At 41.2% G+C, this 19,827-nt stretch overlaps 4 protein-coding genes across 6 annotated transcripts; 2 read left to right on the top strand and 2 right to left on the bottom strand.

Moving 5' to 3' along the window:
• The first annotated feature begins 55 nt into the window (after positions 1–55).
• gtf2h5 (general transcription factor IIH, polypeptide 5) lies at positions 56–2,879 on the top strand. Its single transcript, XM_083789923.1, has 3 exons — positions 56–169; positions 639–708; positions 1,623–2,879. The coding sequence occupies exons 2-3, from the start codon at positions 674–676 to the stop codon at positions 1,801–1,803; spliced, it is 216 nt and encodes a 71-aa protein (XP_083646049.1). The 5' UTR covers positions 56–169; positions 639–673; the 3' UTR covers positions 1,804–2,879.
• Positions 2,880–4,806: 1,927 nt separating this feature from the next.
• On the bottom strand, positions 4,807–6,036 carry LOC310876944 (GPI mannosyltransferase 1-like; the record flags this gene model as incomplete). The annotated part of the gene is made up of 1 exon (XM_083790592.1): positions 4,807–6,036. The coding sequence occupies one exon, from the start codon at positions 6,034–6,036 to the stop codon at positions 4,807–4,809; it is 1,230 nt and encodes a 409-aa protein (XP_083646718.1).
• Positions 6,037–7,968: 1,932 nt separating this feature from the next.
• Positions 7,969–9,080, top strand: dynlt1b (dynein light chain Tctex-type 1b). Of its 2 annotated transcripts, XM_083790895.1 has the most exons (5): positions 7,987–8,036; positions 8,214–8,255; positions 8,551–8,674; positions 8,770–8,847; positions 8,973–9,080. In XM_083790895.1, exons 1-5 carry the CDS (start codon positions 8,010–8,012, stop codon positions 9,041–9,043), a joined length of 342 nt encoding a protein of 113 aa, XP_083647021.1. In that variant the 5' UTR covers positions 7,987–8,009; the 3' UTR covers positions 9,044–9,080. The 2 variants fall into 2 exon arrangements, with proteins under 2 accessions (XP_083647022.1, XP_083647021.1); XM_083790896.1 differs by lacking the exon at positions 8,214–8,255 and having other exon boundaries at positions 7,969–8,036.
• Positions 9,081–9,289: 209 nt separating this feature from the next.
• tmem181 (transmembrane protein 181) lies at positions 9,290–19,408 on the bottom strand. Of its 2 annotated transcripts, none has more exons than XM_083789695.1 (17): positions 19,162–19,408; positions 17,613–17,716; positions 16,804–16,871; positions 16,300–16,390; positions 16,045–16,175; positions 15,233–15,349; positions 14,976–15,056; positions 14,048–14,147; positions 13,603–13,733; positions 13,388–13,479; positions 13,177–13,234; positions 12,980–13,082; positions 12,825–12,876; positions 12,608–12,690; positions 12,349–12,438; positions 12,191–12,257; positions 9,290–11,278 (listed from the first exon to the last, which is right to left on the bottom strand). In XM_083789695.1, the coding sequence occupies exons 1-17, from the start codon at positions 19,290–19,292 to the stop codon at positions 11,194–11,196; spliced, it is 1,584 nt and encodes a 527-aa protein (XP_083645821.1). In that variant the 5' UTR covers positions 19,293–19,408; the 3' UTR covers positions 9,290–11,193. The 2 variants fall into 2 exon arrangements, with proteins under 2 accessions (XP_083645821.1, XP_083645822.1); XM_083789696.1 differs by lacking the exon at positions 19,162–19,408 and adding an exon at positions 18,118–18,237.
• Positions 19,409–19,827: the final 419 nt, after the last annotated feature.

A 19,827-nucleotide genomic window follows, 5' to 3' on the forward strand; every position in this document is an offset into this window, starting at 1 on the left:
AATTGAATTGTGTGTCGTGTCGTCATGTATATCCCACAATGCTTTGTTGTTCACTTCTCAGCAGTTGCCACTAGTTAAGTGTTTCGGCTAACAACAAAAAGAGTTGCTGAAAGGTTTACGTATATATCTTCTTATCCATCAAAGCGTGTGGTCCTAGCCCAGCGGTGCTGTAAGTATACTTCATCGTTATTGCATTACTTAATGTCAAACGACAGAATAATTATTTATTTTAATTTATTTCGTGTAGCCTAGTAGCTCGCCTAGCCTTAGCAGATGCTCGGTCGCACGGCGATGTCTAGCACCAAAATAGTTTTAATCAGTTATATATAATTTGATCTACAAGCTCAACGTTTAATGAACGTTTGCGCGCTGTGAGCTTGGTTATTGAGTTTTTATATTATAAAGCAGTCGGACAAGCTGTTCTCAGTGTTCTGCTAAATTGAGTAGCATAGCTTGAAAGATCACCTTGGTCTTTAGCTCTGAAACTGAAACATGACTGTCAGACTCATAATCATAGACAAGCGTCATTGTAAACCATGTCTAGGTCTTCATTTACACTTACTTACATTGTGCTATAACTTTACGCATTTCTCTCTGGGTCATTATCTCAGTAACTTATTATTTCATGTGTGAATTAGGCTACAGGTTTTCCTCTATTCGTCCGTACATCACCATGGTCAACGTACTCAAGGGTGTTCTGGTTGAATGGTAAGGATTTAAAGTAAACACTAGGATTAGTATAATGCACCAGGTGTGGGTGACTTGAAAGTGACTGTAGTGGTAAGGGAATCTGGTGATTGTCTTTGGTAGAGAGAGATGCTTTCACCTACTGTGAAGCCAATGAGTCAGTGGGTGGCTACCATCTAGATTGCTTAAAAGATGTTTCTGGTGGTTAGGTTACCATGGAGTTGCTGTAAGTGATATTTTGTTTAAATGAGTGTTAAATAGCTATATATTCCCATAGGGCATTGCTATAGCGTGTTTTTGCACAAAGAGACCCCTGCTCCCCATCTCCAGCTATTAACAAGGAGAGAGAAATCACATTGATAAAGGATAAACAAGTGATGCAACAATTTTAACGGTAACTCTGAGACTAGAGCTTACCATCATTGAACATCAATAGTATGAACATGAGTCATAGTAAAGGCCTATTCATAGTCTGGATTTTCAGTGGTGAGGTGACCACCGCTCCGGTGGTGAGCTGACCACCGGAGCTGAAATAACGTTGAGCGGTGGTGAGTAAAAACAGAGAGAAGGGCTGGAGCGGTGGCGGTGGTTTGCTCTTCACCGCGGCTCGTGACGTCATGTTGTAGTTCGGTGGTCACTCCACCACCGTAAATCCAGACTATGTATGAGCCTTAACACTTTGCCCACGTTACTCATTGATCAAATAGGTCGACTACATTTACAATAGTAATATATTGTGCCTTGGAAATATGTGTTAACCCATCTTGGGCGGGAACCCCTTTTGGTGTTGGCATTATGTTATGCTTTAGCTATTTTTGAAAAATCGAAGAACGACTGAGATAGAAACATAGCTTTTTCAGAAAACTGTCAGGATGTGGAAGACATTTTTAGAATCTGATCTATGTGTATGTTTCCTTATTTCTGTCCACCTACAGTGATCCTGCCATGAAACAGTTCCTCCTGTACCTGGATGAGACGTCTGCCCTGGGGAAGAAATTCATTATCCAGGACCTTGATGATACCCATGTGTTCATACTGGCGGAGGTGGTTCAGTTACTTCAGGACAGAGTTGGCGAGTTAATGGATCAGAATTCATTCCCCTTCTCTCAGAAATAAACACAATCTACAAAAGAATATTGGTTTGTGGACTACAAGTATTTCAGGGTGGATTCAAGTGTGTTGATTCTGTTATGGTTTGTGGCCAATTTACAGCATAAATAACCTTGTTAACACCCCGAACGCCCAGTGTTATTTAATCCATTAAATCATAGCGCCCAGCGATTTATAGCAGCGGAGCCCATTTAGCGACGGACCGGATGCTATCCCGGATGTGGCTGAAATAGCTTGATGTAGCCAAAACACTATGCGATCAACAACGGGAGGTATGATTAATTCTAACGCAACTAGCGACGGGACCGCAATGGGCCGTCTAACACATAATCTTTTCTTAGAATTGGACGGAATGATTAACATCAAGAGTTATTCACGTTTTAAGATTTTCGATCTCGTCGGCTAAAATGGGGGTGAACATTTTCGATGTCCCACGGGAAAATAACATTGAATGTTGCGCAAACAGCCTGTGGAGCGATGCGATCGGTTTTTATATCAATAATTTCCGTCCTTTTGATCAATCTCCATCCTGAACGCTGGGCGTTACTAATTGATAGGGTGGAGAACTTCGTCCTTGACGCTCGGGGTGTTAACAAAATGCTTTTTACCTGGACACTGAGTTGATGTGGGCTGGCTAAATGTACAAATTCAAATTTGATAGTCCACCTCTGTTTGGACTTGACCTGTCAATTTATGTTGTAAATATTAAACATTGTATAACTGAGAGATTGCTTGAAGTGAATTTTGATTGAATTGTTCAGTGATAACATTGTGTGGAATTACATGCGCCATGGCAATAGGCAGACAAGTTTAACAAGCTTTGACTATTAAAATGCACTTCAATACTACATTTTCAAAGCTGGATCTTGCATGAGCATACTGTTTTATTGTGCACAGAGCTAAAATGTGTAGTAAACTAGTAATGGTATCATCATGTATGGATAAAGTGTAATAAATCAAAGTTGGCTCCATCTCATACTCGTTTAGGTCCTAGTTATGGTTCTAGATTAGGATTTAGTGCTGAATATCTTTATGTCCTTGTCTGATGCAAAAATAGGCTAAATTATATACCGGTAGTACATTTAATTGATGACCTATTTTCCAAACCACTGTGCTAAGAAGCCATAGTGCCATGCAGCTAATAAATGAACACATGATGGGTTTTTGAGACATTGTGGATATTAAACTGTTATGATTGCATTCAAACAGTAATGGTCCTTGCAGTCTTTACTGTATAATTTGCCATGCAGCCCAGTTTTTCACATCCCTGGAACCTGGCCTAAATTTGATCTATGTGCAAAAATGAAAAGTATTTCAGTTTGACATGCCTAAATACAGGTGAACATGCTGTTACTTAACCCATTCTGACCTGAGATCAGATTCATACGAGGTTTCCACTGGACACACACTGGTCTGATTAACCCATTCTGACCTGAGATCAGATTCTAAAAATGTCAGTTCTTCAATTTTTCAAAAATAGCTAAAGCATAACGCAATGCTAACACACCAAAATGGGTTCCCGCCCAGAATGGGTTAAGGATTCATGATGAGTACATGTATGATGTAAATGCATCTAGTTCACCTTAGTGTACAATTTTCTTCCCAAAATCCCTCAATCAGATGTTTCCTCAGCTGTTGAAGTCTCAGATCAGTTTAAATAGGATGAACTTAGACGATTTTCTATGTTCTGGTTTCATGTGCTTCAGAAACATAGGGATCATAGTCTAGTGTTTTATCTTAGTACATCGATTGTTGCATTCACCATGCTCCAGTTTGGACAGATGAGGCTGTTAAAGGAGTTACACAACCCATGTAGCCTTGAATTCATGGCCAATAATTTGATGACTGGGTCAGTAGGAGACTGCAAGTCATCAAATTGCCACTCTGCTACAACTGTAAATGGCCACTAGGTGGGGACACATTCATTGGTTCAAACAGTGATAAAGGAATTGAAACTAACTGGAAGAGTGGGCACTGGGCACCTCAATGTGAAATTGGATTATTTCCCAAAATAAATAATCACACCCTTGTGAAGTGAGGGGCGCGTGCGTCTATTACTCCAATAGAGTATGCGCATGCATAAAGTGAATGGCACATTGAGTGGCAAAGTGAGTTTAACATTGTTTAACGTCATTAATGCAATCAAATATGACATGTGTGAAGTGAGGGGCACTCAATTATTGACCTTATACCAACCTTGAAACATACCTTTAGGTACGTCACCACGATGACCTTCATTGTGGTTTCGGGTCTCTCGAACGTCATACCTCTCACTCAGGCAACCCAGCTGCGGTGATCGAGTCCAAATTCCACTAAATATGACGTAAATTAAAACATCAAAACATTAAACGCCATTGACATTGAAGGAAAGATTTATGGCATATGTAGATGAGCAAATCAGCTAACCAATCACAGGCAACAGGCACTTATTGGCCAGTATGAGATGATGTATTATTATGATAAGAGCGACCCTCACTTCACACGGGTGTGATTTTTTCTTTTAGTTGTAGAGGGCAAGTATAATGTTTTAAAGCATATTTGTCTCATTAGCCAGGGATCCTTTTAAGAGGTCCAAGTATTGTATCTCGAGTATTACACAATGTCTGACATCTCTCTACCAGCCATATATATATACTGTACAACGGGTGTCCCCTGTGGCAGTGTGGCACAATCGTTATGCGATGCTCAACCAATGGCACATCTCCCACCCAATCACAATTTGCGTCCTCACTTTTCCGTCTTCAATGTTTGTGTTTACACAAACCCAGAAAGCTGGGTATTTTCCCTCAAACAAAAAGGAAGTAATGTAACTGAAATAAGCTGTAGAAACACTACAACTAAACAGGATTGAAGAGGAGTATATGAATAATAAAGTTGTTGCTGTTACATTCTGAGCTGGTGAGCTATAAGTATAAGGGCTCTTCCTTTGTATATAGTGCACAGATAATGATTTTAAAAGGTGAATGTTTTGAATCCAAGGAATGATAACACAGTCCTTCCACACTTTTGTCAGTGCACCTTTAGTCTCTGTGAGGTCTGTCTTGGTTTATAATGGGCTAGAATCTGAAGCAAGATGAAGCAGTTGATGATCAGGAACAGCAGACCAGCCAGCCAGATCATCAGCAATGTGTTGTAGCCCTCAAACTCCAGCAAGTAAGCTGGCCCCAACCACACACCTTGGCCAGTGAACCACAGAACCAACAATGCAATTCCCTGCTTTGGTGACAGACTTAGCTGAGGTATGAGAAGAGGAAGCAGGCACAGGTACCAGAGGAAGTATTGTGACGTGCAGACTTTGTTGAATGAGACAAACATGGCAGTGTGCAGGAAGCAGCAGAGAGCCAGGTCTGTGTGGTACGCCCAGGATACTAGCAACACAAGACCCAGCTGAGGCAGGAACACTGCAAGGCCCAGCCACACGCTCCAACCACTGTCCGCAGTGAGGTAAAGCATGTAGAAGTAGGGGGAGAAGTTGTGTCTGGTGTCCCGTCTTGTCAGGTGGTACAGGTAGGTCTCACGGAGGAACTCCCAACCATATATGTGATAGAAAAGTGCAGTAAAGCCACAGAACACTGCTCCTGACACAGCGATGAACAGGAACAACTCTTGGTTGAGGAAGCTTCCGATGAACCCCAGTGCTCTCTTCCACCTAGTCTCTGTCCTCTCCTCTCCTCTGGGCGCTGGGGTTCGCATGGCCAGAGCGATGGGCAGAGCATATGTAACAGGGTAAATCTTCATGTGGACCGAGAGGCCGTAAAGTAGCGCCGCACACGTCAGTCGCTTCCGTTCCATACAAAGCAGTGTACCCAGCACCAGAGCAGACAGGATCGACTCTGCGTTCCCTCGACTGGACACTCCCATGGGCAGGGGGTTGAAGAGCCATAGAGAACAGATGCAACATGCCCGGCGGGAGTCCACGCCTCGCAGACAGAGGAGATGGAAGATTAGGAAGCCTGAAAGTACATCACAGAGGATGAAGAGGATCTTGCCAAATACGGGGCTGAGGTAGATGTTGGGAGTCAGTAACCAGGCTAGAAGAGGGGTGTAGCGGTACGTTGATCTGTTGTAGGGAGACTTGCCCTCAGTAATGAACCTGGCAGCGTCCGTGAACACATGGTAGTCAATATCTGTGTATTTCACAGCCATGGTTCTGTCCTGCAAGTCTCCATAAAACACCAGACCTAGCCTCACAACCAGCGAAGAGATTAAAATAACATGTTTATGCATCAGTCTCTCCATTACACAGTGAGGTTTACGAGTCAATGAAGTCATCAATGTGATGTTATGTTAGGCCTATATATTCATAACCAAAAAGAACGGTTGATGAGCTAACAAATTATATGGATCTTGAGATCCACATGGACACATTATGATTCTAATGTGGATCTCGGATTTCATGTGACCACCCTGTGACACCAGTCATCTATAACATCCATCATCAGTGACGTATGACTCCAAATTTGGGCAGTTTTTAGCCGATCACAGCCCCATTGATGATGTCGATACGACACATACACATATAACTACCCCAAAGGAGTGGGTATTTCATAATCTTTATAGGGACAAACAAACTGTGGTTTCTTCATATATGGTTTCTTCATAGTCTTAGTTACATATTGAGTTTAGATACAGTTGAGCCATGTAAGGAGAGTTCTGGATAGATGAAAATGAAAATGTCTCCAGCCACTGGACAGAGGGACAGTGGAGAGTGGAAACAAGTGATCAACTTGATGAAACTTGAACTTCATCAACTTGACAAGTGGTGAAACAATCTCCAAGCCCTATAGGGAAGCACTGTCTGCAAAATGATGTCGAGCAAGAATATTGGAAAGTGTCTAGTAAGCATAAAGTCACATGCACCGAGATTGTGGACACCTAGTGGGTCCTAGCCTAGGCGTACAAGAAACTGAACTGGACTGACAACTAAAGCCCCAACCACACCAAAGGGTCACCATTGGGTCCAAACGGTTGCAAGCTGACTTGTGGGCTCCCCTTCACTCACTGCCATGGCCTCATGTGCCATGACTGTTTCCGACACTGGTTCTGACAGTGACATGCAAGTCTGTTTAAAAATGATCAACAATCATGTCTGGGTCATAGTGACATCTCTAGCTGTGACTGACTGTAACCATTATGATTTGGGGCTACCAGTTTTGACTAATGGACAGAATTTCCTCCACCTTGCAACTGTAAACGTGAGGAGACGGTAAAGAAGATCAGTTGATGTGAAGTGAACTATGAATCTAATTTACTGCAACCATTCATTCTGTGGCAGCGTAACAGTCAGTATGCAATGCCATGCCCAACACATTACAGCAGGGCTCGAAATGAAAAATTGTATTTGGTGGCACTGGTGCTACCAATTTCGAGCACCAGAAAACACTTAGCACCTAGCCCTGGTCCAGTACAAATAATAATAAATAAAATGCATGGTAGGCCACGGCACCACCAGACCTAGAAAGTGTCCAGGTTTTGAGTAGAGTTATCCATCCAGTTATCACTCACCCAATTGCTTGCTGCTACGTGGGGTCAGCTGGTGAGCTAATCAGGCTATCCATTTAAAATTCTGGCAGAAAACGTGTACCGTAGCATAAAGCTTATTATTTATCAAAATATCTACACTTTAGCATTCACAAATACATTCGACGAATTCATTCACAGCAGCACACTTGACAAAATTTAAGTAAACTTCATTCAAAAACTAGAACAAAATGTGGGGCAGTGTACACAATTTCACAGGTGTGATTAAGTACGCTGCCCCAACCTTAGCCTAAGAAGTCTCCTAGATTTTAACATTTAATCTTAGTAGACTTCATTTCCATGAGGGTGGGCGTACACCAGCTGAAACCTTAGGGCTCCGAACAAAACATGTACAAATGCAAAATATAATATGCTTACCCTGATGCTCCAAATGTTAGAGAGGTCTGCGGGGTGCTCGTGTAATGTATTACTCCGTAGTTTTCAATACAGAAGTGTTTAAATACCGTTTATGACCGAACGCCATTTGTCCCCCTCGTTTACTTCCCGTTTACGTTTGGCGTAATTCCGGCATTCACCGGTGACCCTACTACTAGTGGCCGGCATGGTAAAACGAGCGCTCCTTCCCTGAGCTAGCCTAGGAATAAAAAACTTGCCACCGGCGCATGCTCATTTCAGTTGACTCTCTGATAGTAGATGGTTTTGCTGCGAATCAACGTTACGTCCTGATTATAATGGACGAGTTTCAGACCGCAGAAGAGGTAGGCAGGAGGCAGGGGCACAATCTTTTTTAATCTATTTGTGTAGAATCTGCAGCATTGTTGTTATCTCTGACCAGTTCAACGTATACAGACTGATGGAAAGAGATTATAGATTGGTAGGATTCTGTTCTGCAGAACACAATCTGATCTGAACAATTTTCCTTTTAATTAATACAGACTGCGTTTGTGGTGGACGAAGTGAGCGCAGTAATAAAAGAGGTAGGAATACCAGTTTTATTGTTTTCTGGCTTGTCTGCTGTAGATTATAGTTTCCGGTTAAATAGCCAGTGGCTAACAAAAGTTTAACCGTTGTTTATTGGTTGCAACAACAGTGGTTGCTATAGCAACCGTGGCTGTTCCAAATCGCAGACAGACTCGTATTAATTCCTGGACATAAAATTACATACCGGTAATTAAATCATGGTGTGTGCTGAGTCACGTGTACTTGCAGCTCTGTGTGTAACTTGTTGGACAAGGATGAATTACTAGCTCTTTTGTTGAATTGTCCCTCAAGTCAGTAGAAGGAGCCATTGGAGGAAATGCTTATCAACACAGCAGAGTCAATCAGTGGACTTCCAATGTAGTGGAGCAGTGCCTCAGTCAACTCAGTAAACTTGGAAAGCCATTCAAATATGTTGGTATGTTGGATCCTGACAGTAAAATGCATTGATGGCTTTTGTGACCTGCAGTCATCATTACAGTATATATGATTGTGTTTATATCCTTCACACAGTAACCTGTATCATCATGCAGAAAAATGGGGCAGGTCTACAAACAGCCAGCTCATGCTTCTGGGACAACTCCACTGATGGTATGATAATGCACATGTATCATTTCAGTCTCATCATTTGTGCTCCAAAGTTAAATTGCAATAGTTGTTTGCTGAATGAATACTGTACGATTCTCTCTTCCACTAATGTGTGTTGCACTCAACAGGTAGCTGTACAGTACGATGGGAGAACAAGTCTATGTACTGCATCGTCAGTGTGTTTGGACTCGCCATTTAAAAACGCACCTGCAGTGTTTTATGAAGACCAATATTCCATGTACAATACTTGAATTAAATGTTTATTATATTATTATATTGTTTATTCATTTGTATTGTCTTTGGTATTGTATTGAACAAAGACTTACAGACTACAGTTAGTTACACATGCTATAACAAATTGTAATGCTTGTTTATAGCAAGTTTTATTTACATGTGATGTGATATTACATAATGGTGCATGTACACAATTTCTTGAAGCAACAAATATCGTCTCTATGCCCAACAGCAGAGATCCCACATTTAATTCAAACTTAAAATTTCCAAAAGTCAATATAGTCCATTCATTCACTAACAATCTTGTATATAAACAAAGCCTTTTCCACAACATTTAAGACTGCAACAGTATTTAACAGTAAACCTTGGTTTGCAGTGAAAACAAGGCACCATTCACCATTTTAAGATATATGTGATTAAGTAACAGTTCATTTCTGATTCAGGAAAGCTTTAAAATACACAACCTACAATTTGAAAACATAAATAGGCATGAGGCAACAGATAACGCAATAAGGCATAGCAGTGGGTGTGGTTTTCTGGTGTCACAAAAATGCCATTTTTGAGTGGTGCAACCACTCCAAGGAACAGCAATGTCCGTGATTATGTTTAGAGTACCAGTAGGGGCAAAAGTGATGCTGTTGTGCCAGAAACAGAGAGATAGTGCTGCACTGTTGCCTGCTAATGAGGGGGAGAGGGGAGTTGCACCCATAAATTTAATATTAAATATATAATATTTATATAAATTATTTTAAGGCTAGAATCAAGCCATCCAGGATCCTGGTGAACCATGACCATAAAACCTTAGCCCACTGCTATACAGTATAATTTCCTCAATGGGACTTCACTCAATGAGAGGACAGCTAAAGATAAACCATGTTCTACAACAAAGCAAAAATAATTCATAATTAATAATGTCCAAAGGTGCAACTAAATCAGCAGGGTTACAATAAGACACAAATAACCAACATGACACACAAGTGGTCCTTTAAGACATATCAAATGCCATCAATTTCAGACAATGAGTTACATATTCATACTCAATGAGTGCAATCATAAAGCTGCTTCATAAGGAATGAATTGAAAACAACAAAACAAGTGGCAAGAGGTACCCGCTCTGTACTGCTAAAAGTTGTTTTTTTAAAAGAAAGAAAAAAGTTGGTGCCTTGATGGCACACCTGGTACTAAGAGCATATGAATAAGACTAGCTTTGGACGACTGACAAGAGATTTGGATGGTATAGTCCTTTATACTAGTATGGTACTAAGTTTAGGCATGGTGTGGTCATGGTTGGATAGTCAAGTTTTGATGGAGGGCATTATGCCGGGCCTGCCCGACGGGTTTTACGTCCTTTGTATCAGTGTGCCAATATGAAAAGGTGAAGGACTTTTCAAATATCTAGTGGAAACCATAACAGTTGTATAACACAGTTGTATGACAAAGTATAAATTAGGCTCAGTTCAAGGCTCTCCCTGTCCCTAGTGGCAAAACTCATCTGAGAACAATGATGGGCAGTGGGACCACAGTGGGTCATCAATGCTATGGCACCATTATTAATGAATTAAATTAAAATAATGCTTACTGGCCACAATACATATTGTCTGCATAAGCGATTTAATTTCATGCCATTTAATGCGATAAATATAAACTCTCAGAATGACAGTGAGCCAATGAGCAATGGCAAAAACAGTGCAAGCACAGACAGTAGTGTTTCAAAATAAAGCATTAAAAACAACTTTTCCTTATAATGTAATAAATCTCATGACAAAATGGCACTTTTCCCTTTCAAACAGTAGTGTTCATCTGTACCCACATTGTAATGAAATGCTGGCTACAGGGGAAAGAAATATTTGTGGACTAATGAAATTTTGATGACACAGTTTCCATTTGGTGACAAACAAACAAATCTATCTGCCTGCATACATGGACTTTCAGTGAAATTACATTCATGTTGAATTTATTCTTAAAAAATATATATATGTACAGTTAGTGTATTTTACTTTGCATTACCAATGCAAATACTCCCTATTTACACATGACAGTTTGTTGTACTCTTCCAACTTTTCAGTGGAGAAACAAGAGAAGAGATGGGAAATTCCACTCAGAGATTAGCTCAGATCAGTCACTGTCACTGTCATCCTGATACTTGGCAGTTGCTTTGATAGCACGGCCATTTTGTAAAGGCATTTCTTCGTAATCACTCCTTCAAAGAGAAAGAAAATGGGTTTAGGTGTGTTCTACCATCAAAACCGTATGCAATGGGGATGCACAAAAACTACCAACACATACTGTATTAACACCCTGAGCGGCAAAACAGAGTTCTCCGTCCTATCAAATAGTAACGCCCAGTGCTCAGGACAGAGATTAAAACTCCTTCAGTGCCACATGACGCCTTTGGACGCCTCCCCCTGGTGGCCAAAGATTGCCAATGGCGCCTTTGGACGCCTTTTTGAATAAATCCATAATATTTTCAAAAAATATATTTTTTTTTACTTCATCCAGATTTAAAAAAATCGTCTAATCTGGTGTTCAGGTGATGATATGCACATTACATGCACAATAGAATTACAATTTATTTTTATTTATAATGGGCCAAAACTGGTATCCACCTGGTGGCACTGAGATTTATTGATATCAAAACGGATCGCATCGCTCCACAGGCTGGAAACGTCTGTTGGGCAACATTCAATGTAATTTCCGGTTGGGACGTCATCCAAAATGTTCCCCCCCATTTAGCCGATCAGATCGAAAATCTTAAAACGTTTATAACTCTTGATCTAATCATTCCGTCCAATTCTAAGCATAAATTATGTTTTAGACGGGCCATCGAAGTCGCATCGCTAGTCGCGTTAGAATTAATAATACCTCCCGTTGTTGTCGATCGCCTCTGGGGTGTTTTGGCTACATCTAGCTACTTCAGCTACATCCGGGATAGCGCCTGGTGCGTCGCTAAATGTGCTCCGTTGCTGCAAATCGCTGGGCACTCTGATTTAATGGTCCTAAATACCCCCGGGCGTTCGTAGTGTTTTTACCCACATCCACATAATCTGTAAGTGTGTGTGTGTGTCTGTGTGTTATTTATTTTTATTTGTTTTACTTAATACTGTACACTCACCCGTATATAACTTCATCATCGGAGTCGTTAAGCATGGAGAAAGCAGGGTTATCCTTCAACTGGGAATCTGGGACACAAAACTCAAAATGGTTAATTTACGGTTCTAAATTTGTGCAGCAGGGGAAAGAAATCTTCCAACAATGAAGAATAAAACTTACCATATAGGGCATTTTTCGAGGGGGAATACACAAATGCTAATGTGTACAAATAAAAGTTGAGCAGGCCATAGAATGATAAGAATTCTGCAGGTATGTCTAGAGTTAAGGAACAATCAAATTCAACAGGTAAAGAGAAATAAATGAGCATCTATCTTCATAGGAAATCACTGGTAAAATAAATGGTAAATTTTGCACATGAACTCTGGGCGCTCTAGCCCTGAGCCTGAGTCCTTTGGGAATCTCTGCGTTAAAAGGATATAGTTCTGGTAATGGGTAGACAATTCAGACACAAAATTATCTTGCAGGGCCTTGGCGCCAAACCTCAGGTAGAGTATGACCATGCTAGGGAAAGAATGGGACAGGGATTATAGGACCAATTTGACCGGACAGACAGACAGCTAGCTCATCAAGAACTTCAAATAGAGATATAACATTGACTTCTGTAGCTTGGTAGTTCTAAGAACTTCGAAATGCACCTTATTATGAGGACCACAAATGTCAGGGCTGTCAAAAACTTCAGGCGGAGATCTGGTGGTACAAAGGACAGCACACATTGAGCTCGTTATAACAATGAGAGAAGAGCCTTATCAACATGGACGTGTGTGTGTGTGTGTGTGTCACACAGGGTTACCCGAGTAAGGCATGTTCTTGAGCTCAGAACAAGCTCTAACAATCAGGAAGATCAGGTAGAGAATGTAGAGGATCACTACAATCAGGAAGAAGATCTTCATGCCCTTAAGAGTAAACATGGGAAGTTGATTTGACCATAGAAAATTTGAGGATCATCTAACTGTTAAGTCAAACCATCTGCATCATTAAGCGACTCACCTGGAAATTGGCTATATCCACTTTGTATTGGTAGGTTGGATCTTGGAGTTCATTGACCCTGTAAATCAAGAATACGGGAGAATCATTTCACCTGGAAACAACAGGCAACAACAACTAATACATGGACAGATTGTGAAAATATTGAAGAAAGAACACAATACAAGATTGTTTTCCTTCTTCAATATCGTCATAATCTGTGCATAAGACTTACGTTTGCCATATTCCCAGCGTGACAGACGACAGCCACAGGAGACCAACAATGACCAGCTTAGGCAAGTAGAATGTCAGGCATTTCCTCTCACCCTGTGCAAAGATAATAAATCAAGTAAATAAATGGGGTGGAAAGTAAGTCAATAGTTTATGGCATCTTTATCAACAGTAAGAGGAATGGAGTAAGGGTTCCGGTGGAGATTATAATGGACCCACCTGGACCCTGATGCCATGGTAAACACAGAGCCAAAATAGGAGCAGAGCACACAGAAAGAGAGCCTGGAAGAAAGCATCCAACGTGCCAGGAAACCAACTGTTCACCAGGAATGACAGCGGGAAGAATGGATCTGAACAGGAAAAGGAATAGAATTAGGGCTTCGAACTGGTGCGAGAAACCGAACCGAAAAGAAACAATATTTTACTAGGAGCGAAAATGGAAAAGTAATGATCTTTATATGTTCTGAAGATAAACGGTAATTTGTATCTCTAACTAATGTTATTTCTTTCGTTCCTATTAGTTCGCATTGCACAGACCTCTGTTACCAATACCTATCATAACAATCTAACCCCACCGAGACCTGTACACTTGTGTACAGGCGAGGTTCAGAATGGTCACGAGCAATCCATAAACTCAACCCTCGTTGACAATACTCAAACTTACCATTGTAAAGCAGAAGCAAAGGCAGCAAGACAGACATCCACTTCTGCTCTATCCCCCAATCCCTCATGGAAAACTTCCTCAGCGAATGAGCAAACAAACACTGCAACATACAGACATATCAAAACAATTATATGCACATACATGAAATATGAATATGTACACACACACACAGTCACACACACAGTCTCACTCACCAGGCCCGGCGCCACGAGGGGGCAAAGGGGGTGTTTGCCCCCCTAAATCAACCTCTTTGCCCCCTTAGATCAAATAGTTACAGACAAAACAATGGTACATTTCCAGGCATTGAAAGGAAGGAAGCCAATGAAATGCGCCTCCGCCCTCTATAGATATGCAAATGTGGCGCATTGTCTTCATGTCCAATACCTGCCCCCGATTGCCCCCTCTGTCATTTCATCCTGGCGCCGGGCCTGTCACTCACACACACTCTAGGTAAAAGCCACATGCGCATATAGGATTTACCAATACACAGCATGATACAACTTCCACCATGCTACTTTGCATGAGAAGCTATGAAGACATCTGCCTTTAAAATAATGGAGGAATATTACTGACCTGCTGTCAACAATGAATAGAGAACCATTCCCATATATACACTATAAATTAGCTATATTGGCCTAGTATTGTGCTTCATTTTAGGCTCACCTAACCCTCTATCTTTCACCCAATCACCTTAACACTGATGAATATGATGTTATTTTAATGATTGAGGGGTCAATAGAAAGTAATGCTATCATAAGAAGAAGTTCTATTTTTCTTTTGAATAAAATGAAAAACTCAGAATAGCTGGCCTGGCAGATACGGGCAAACAGTTTTCCCTGTATGTAATTTAGTAACGGAGTCAATAAAAGCACTTGCTGATAATTATGCTGGAAACCATTCAAATTAAAAATGCCATTTATCCTCTTACCGTGACCATGAAGGTTAAAACCACAAAGACAAACCGGAACCAGATCTCAACTTGAGAGAAGGTAGGATTGTACATTTTCCACTGTGAAGTGAGAATACAGGTAGAGAGCAGGAGAAAGTGAATGTGAAAATGTGAGTTTATGCAATCTCTAGAGCCGTCCCATGCAGAAGCAGAATGACAGCCCTCTCAGATAACTTAAGTTAAGATACGTTGAAACCATCTCCTGCAAGTGTGTGGATTCTGTGGAAGTTCCTTACCGCAAAGTTAACTTTGATGTCATAGGTGATGTTTTCTAGACCTTTAAAGCTGACCTTGACCTGGTACTGCGTGTAGTTCAGGTAGCCCAGGTGGAGCACAATGATCTCATCACATTTCTGTGTGGAGGGAGAAACACAGCCACAATGTAGTGTTACTAGTGTAGTGAATAGAGTAGTGAATTCTGAGTTTGTAACATTGTATGAAACATTATTGTCAAGTGTCCGTCTGAAATGGATATATATTTACATTTTGCGCACATTTCTGCACCAACTGCATGTTGAACACAAAAAAGGAGTTGCCATTTTGGGTTAACGTAAAAATAAATAAAGCAGATGATGCGTTGTGAACTTGTAGATCAGCCATTTTCATCATACGTTGACATAAACAGTGCTTAATGAGTTAACATTGTACATGACCTGGCATACCATATATATGCATCTCTCCACAGCATGGTGGCTGACCCCTCACTGATAAATGAATACTTGGTTTGGTTGGTAGACCGATAGTGGGATGGGTGGGTTGCTGACTAAAGGTCTGTACACACTTGGGGGGCGTTCATTTTGTGCGATTAATTCACATTAATTGAAACACCTTTTTGTATTATGAGTACATGCACACTGAGCGTAATAATTATAATGAGGCTATGAAGCAATGTAGTAATTCTTCTAAACAAGGTCGATTTGTCTGCGCAAATAAAATCAGCAACTTTTATCAATGGAGGCATCACCAAAATAAAGGTTTGATTGAAGATTTGACGCATTTTCATAGTTTATTCACATCACTCCCGTTGTGTAATGGCCTTAACACTTACAGTGTCACAATGCAGCATTCTCGACTTCTGGTGGATGTCGTTGTTGAGGGGCATGACTGGCACATGACTGGCATCCTGCAACACCCCATTCAGCTCAACATTGATCTCAAAGTGCTGCTGGAAGTCCACCACTAACCAAGACAGGACCACAACAACAACATGGCACCAACAACTGATCAATGTGCTGTAACTCACAACTATATGGTCTAATATGGTGGTTTAAATCCGTATCCGTTATGTATTTGGTGGTCTTACCATTGCTGTGTTCAACCTGCATTAGACAGGTAAGCCATAGCTGTTGATTGTACGTGGTAAGGGGAGGAGACTTTAGCTCGAAGGGCCCAGTCTGAAACAACAAATGTATGCGGTAGTCATTTTAAAATATACACAGGTGCAGAAAGCCCGAGCTGAAATGGTTCAATCAAAGTCTTATAATCTGAATTCAAAAAGCTCTATGTCAGATTGTGTTTTTTCTGAGTTAATTTCTGAGTTCAATACCAAATTACAAGCTTGAATGGGGACCTGAAAAGATGGCTATAATAGTAAAACAATATTATAAAGGTTCTCCCACAGATAAGGTAAAAAGAGGAATAACCTAACTATACGGCAACTGCCAACATGTGTCTTTATTAGGACGACTGAGGACCTGTCCATGACTGCATGGACAAAATGTATTCCTACCGTTCTAAAAACAGAACACATTTAGCACATTCCTTACCATTGTGGCAATTTAGTATTTTCTTCCTTTTATCATCTTACCTTAATTGAGTGATTCTTTACAAGCAGTTTATCACCACTGTGCTCTTGCTCAGAAATTATCTGAGGACCTGCATCATGGGGAATAAAAAAATACAATGTGTAAGCATTTGGAATACAAGAATGCTTGCCCCGGGTCAAAACCGGCACCCTCAAGAACTGCCACCACCAGTATTCGTAAACATAACCTCAGTAATACAATACCTAAAACAAACCTTATTCCTAAACGTATTTACTTAACCTCTTAAATGATGCCAAAACTTCAATGTATTCATAACCGTAACCTCAGAAAAACAAATACAAGAACCGCTGGGGGGCGAGCGATCGTGTGAAGTAAATGGTGGCGAGTGTGTTTTGGGGCAAGCGTTCTCAATTGTTCACTGTGTCTTCTTCCAGGAGAACATTGACAATGAGCACTATACTGTATCAAAGCTCATGAAAGATGGTAATACTTGGCTTAACAGTCCTAGTCTTAAAGATTGAGCACTTTCATTTTGTTTTGATTTTGCTTAAATACTTGATGAAAAATGAATCAGTGAGTAAAAAAAGAAAGAAAACGATTAATATGGAAAGCAGACATGATCATGGTCTGTATAGCTATAGTCTGTATCAGTCCACTCCTTAAAACAGCATTTGGAATCAGGCCGAATGACTCATTTTGAGTCATTTATAATGTCTTTGGACGTATGCCTTTGCCTTATAGTTGGTATTGATCTAGCCCCATATGTGCCCTCTCCCCTAGCCCCATATGTGCCTAGGGAGAGGGCACATATGGGTCTAGTAATAGTATTGATCACGTTTTTCTCACTTACCAGCAATACCAATGAAGACTGTGAGGCCAAAGCAGATCAGGAAAACGACAAAGACCAAGACAAAATGTCTTTTGGAGAGTGTGTAAAGTCGCATGGGGGCCAATCTGTTCGAGGGAGAAAGAAGTCATTGACCACAGACTGTTGATAAACAAACACATGAAGACAAACACGTCACCAACCAGACAACACCCACCCAAGCACTGAGCGCACACACTCCACAGTACACGCACACAGAAGGGGAAGGAAGGGGTCTTTAGAAGGGCAACAGTAGATTGTAGATGTTATCTATCTATCCATTTACTACACAAGTACCTAACCACCTGCCTGAAGTGAAAACTAAGCCAGGGTGTATATCCGTCAACACTGCTAGCTGCCATGTTAAATTATGGTAATGTTAGCAAGCACCAGCAGATGGTAGCCGCTGCGAAGAAAGCAACGCACAGATTCCGCTCCCATCAGATCGCCAGGGACCAGGGTGGCCAAACTAAAGCATGTAAACACTTACAACTCCATGCCGGTGGACGCTCACTCGGTACAGTGAGAGAAGAGGCAAATAAATACACAGACAGCAGTGAAATCCACATCCGCATACATCAGCCCTGCGACAACTGGAATGCAACGTCATCAGGTGGGGAGGGGCTACAGTCACGTGGTAACTAGTGTGTGTGTGCGTGTGTGTGTGTGTGTGTGTGTGTGTGTGTGTGTGTGTGTGTGTGTGTGTGTGTGTGTGTGCATGTGTTTGTGTGTGTGTGTGTGTGTGTGTGTGCGTTACTTCGCCGTACGACGGTGTCGGTCGAGTGCCGTAAATAGCCGCTCTACAAGCTCTATAACCCACGTTAAATAACCTACTGTATATTACCCTATATATCGTTGAATTGCCACTTACACGACACGAGATTGCAATGTAATCACTCAAATCCAATCAAATGCATGCAAGACATATAAGTGCAAGTGCAACTAAGAACTATTAAGATAAAGATATGTTTAGCCTACTTTCGTTCATTTATTTTGCTCAGTTGATTAAAAATAGCAACACTTGTTGCCTTCGGTATGATAGGCCTAAAATAATGGATTCGGCTTCGGCTCATTAAACATAAGTGGCCGTGTCCACAATCCACATGCAGGCACATTGAAATGGCAATGATTGAGAACCAACAGTGCTGCAGACTGCAGTGCAGCGAAAATCTGGTATTTTTGCATTTGTTGACAACTGGTATTCTGTTACGGTTTTCTCATGTTCTTGTATTAGGCCAGTCTTGAAGGCCACATGCAGGAGGTTCTGAAACAAAACGTCTTGTCTTGCTCGTACAAAAACAAAAAGGTCCAGTCAGTGCCACAGCCACGCGTCATACGTTACAATTAATGACCTCTCCTCACTGCACCATTAATGGCAACAAAACACATAGGCTATTGTGTAAATTGGAATTGTCTGTAAACCGATTTTCGGTTCCATGCAGTATTCATTTTACCGTTGCATTATTAGGCCCTTGACCAAATCAAATGCTAGCATAGTGCATAGTACACACACACACACACGAGACCTACCTACCTGTAAAACCGATCATCGCGGTACGGTGTCAAGTCCTCCTTCAGTTCTTTATAGGCCTCCTGTATCTTCTTACAAAAATATTTAAATTCACTGTAGAGCGGATTTTCCAAACCAGAGTAGTCGGTATCCATTATAGCCTATACCGAATGTCAGTCGGATGATTGAAAATGGCGATGGGCAATAATACGCAGCCCTTTACAAAACGTTCTCTTTTGATTGTTTCCTTGTTCAAATGAAAGTGCAGGCGAAGCCGTTTTGTTTGTGTCGCTTTTCAAAGAAAAAGCATCAAAAAAACGGAAAGAGGGGGCGGAGGACATCACAGACGAGTAGGAGCATCACGTGACTACACTCCAGCACCAAGGACAGAGACACAGTGGAGTGGAGGACGCCCAATGTGTAGCCTCAGATGGCAATCTGTTGCCATTGGTTTTTAGTTACACCAGTGTAATACTCCTGCTCAGACCTGTTCATGTCAAAAACCTCCAAATTTATATGACAATATTTTGTTGTTAAAAATGTTTCAAATCTTGTATAGGCCTGCGATTTCTTTAAAATAGCAGACCTATTACCTCACATGTTACATTGCAAGCTTGTAGATCTGTATTTTTCAAATAGCCAAAAGTCGTTAACCACCTGGAGTCTCTCAAGGACCCCTGGGAGTCCCCC

Source organism: Protomyctophum parallelum, assembly GCF_964188405.1.
Source record: "Protomyctophum parallelum genome assembly, chromosome: 19".
In the NCBI taxonomy this organism is placed as follows: domain Eukaryota; kingdom Metazoa; phylum Chordata; class Actinopteri; order Myctophiformes; family Myctophidae; genus Protomyctophum; species Protomyctophum parallelum.

What these genes read in the sequence shown, in the direction of transcription:
- gtf2h5 (XM_083789923.1), top strand. Translation starts at nt 674, where the DNA reads ATGGTCAACGTACTCAAGGGTGTTCTGGTTGAATG. An exon ending in AAGGGTGTTCTGGTTGAATG is followed by an intron (nt 709 to 1,622) that starts GTAAGGATTTAA and finishes GTCCACCTACAG; the next exon opens with TGATCCTGCCATGAAACAGT.
- dynlt1b (XM_083790895.1), top strand. Translation starts at nt 8,010, where the DNA reads ATGGACGAGTTTCAGACCGCAGAAGAG. An exon ending in TGAGCGCAGTAATAAAAGAG is followed by an intron (nt 8,256 to 8,550) that starts GTAGGAATACCA and finishes TTGTCCCTCAAG; the next exon opens with TCAGTAGAAGGAGCCATTGG. An exon ending in AAAGCCATTCAAATATGTTG is followed by an intron (nt 8,675 to 8,769) that starts GTATGTTGGATC and finishes TCCTTCACACAG; the next exon opens with TAACCTGTATCATCATGCAG.
- tmem181 (XM_083789695.1), bottom strand. Translation starts at nt 19,292, where the DNA reads ATGGATACCGACTACTCTGGTTTGGAAAATCCGCTCTACAGTGAATTT. An exon ending in TTTGTGGTCCTCATAATAAG is followed by an intron (nt 12,691 to 12,824) that starts GTGCATTTCGAA and finishes TTCTTTCCCTAG; the next exon opens with CATGGTCATACTCTACCTGA. An exon ending in GTCTACCCATTACCAGAACT is followed by an intron (nt 12,439 to 12,607) that starts ATATCCTTTTAA and finishes CTCTAGACATAC; the next exon opens with CTGCAGAATTCTTATCATTC.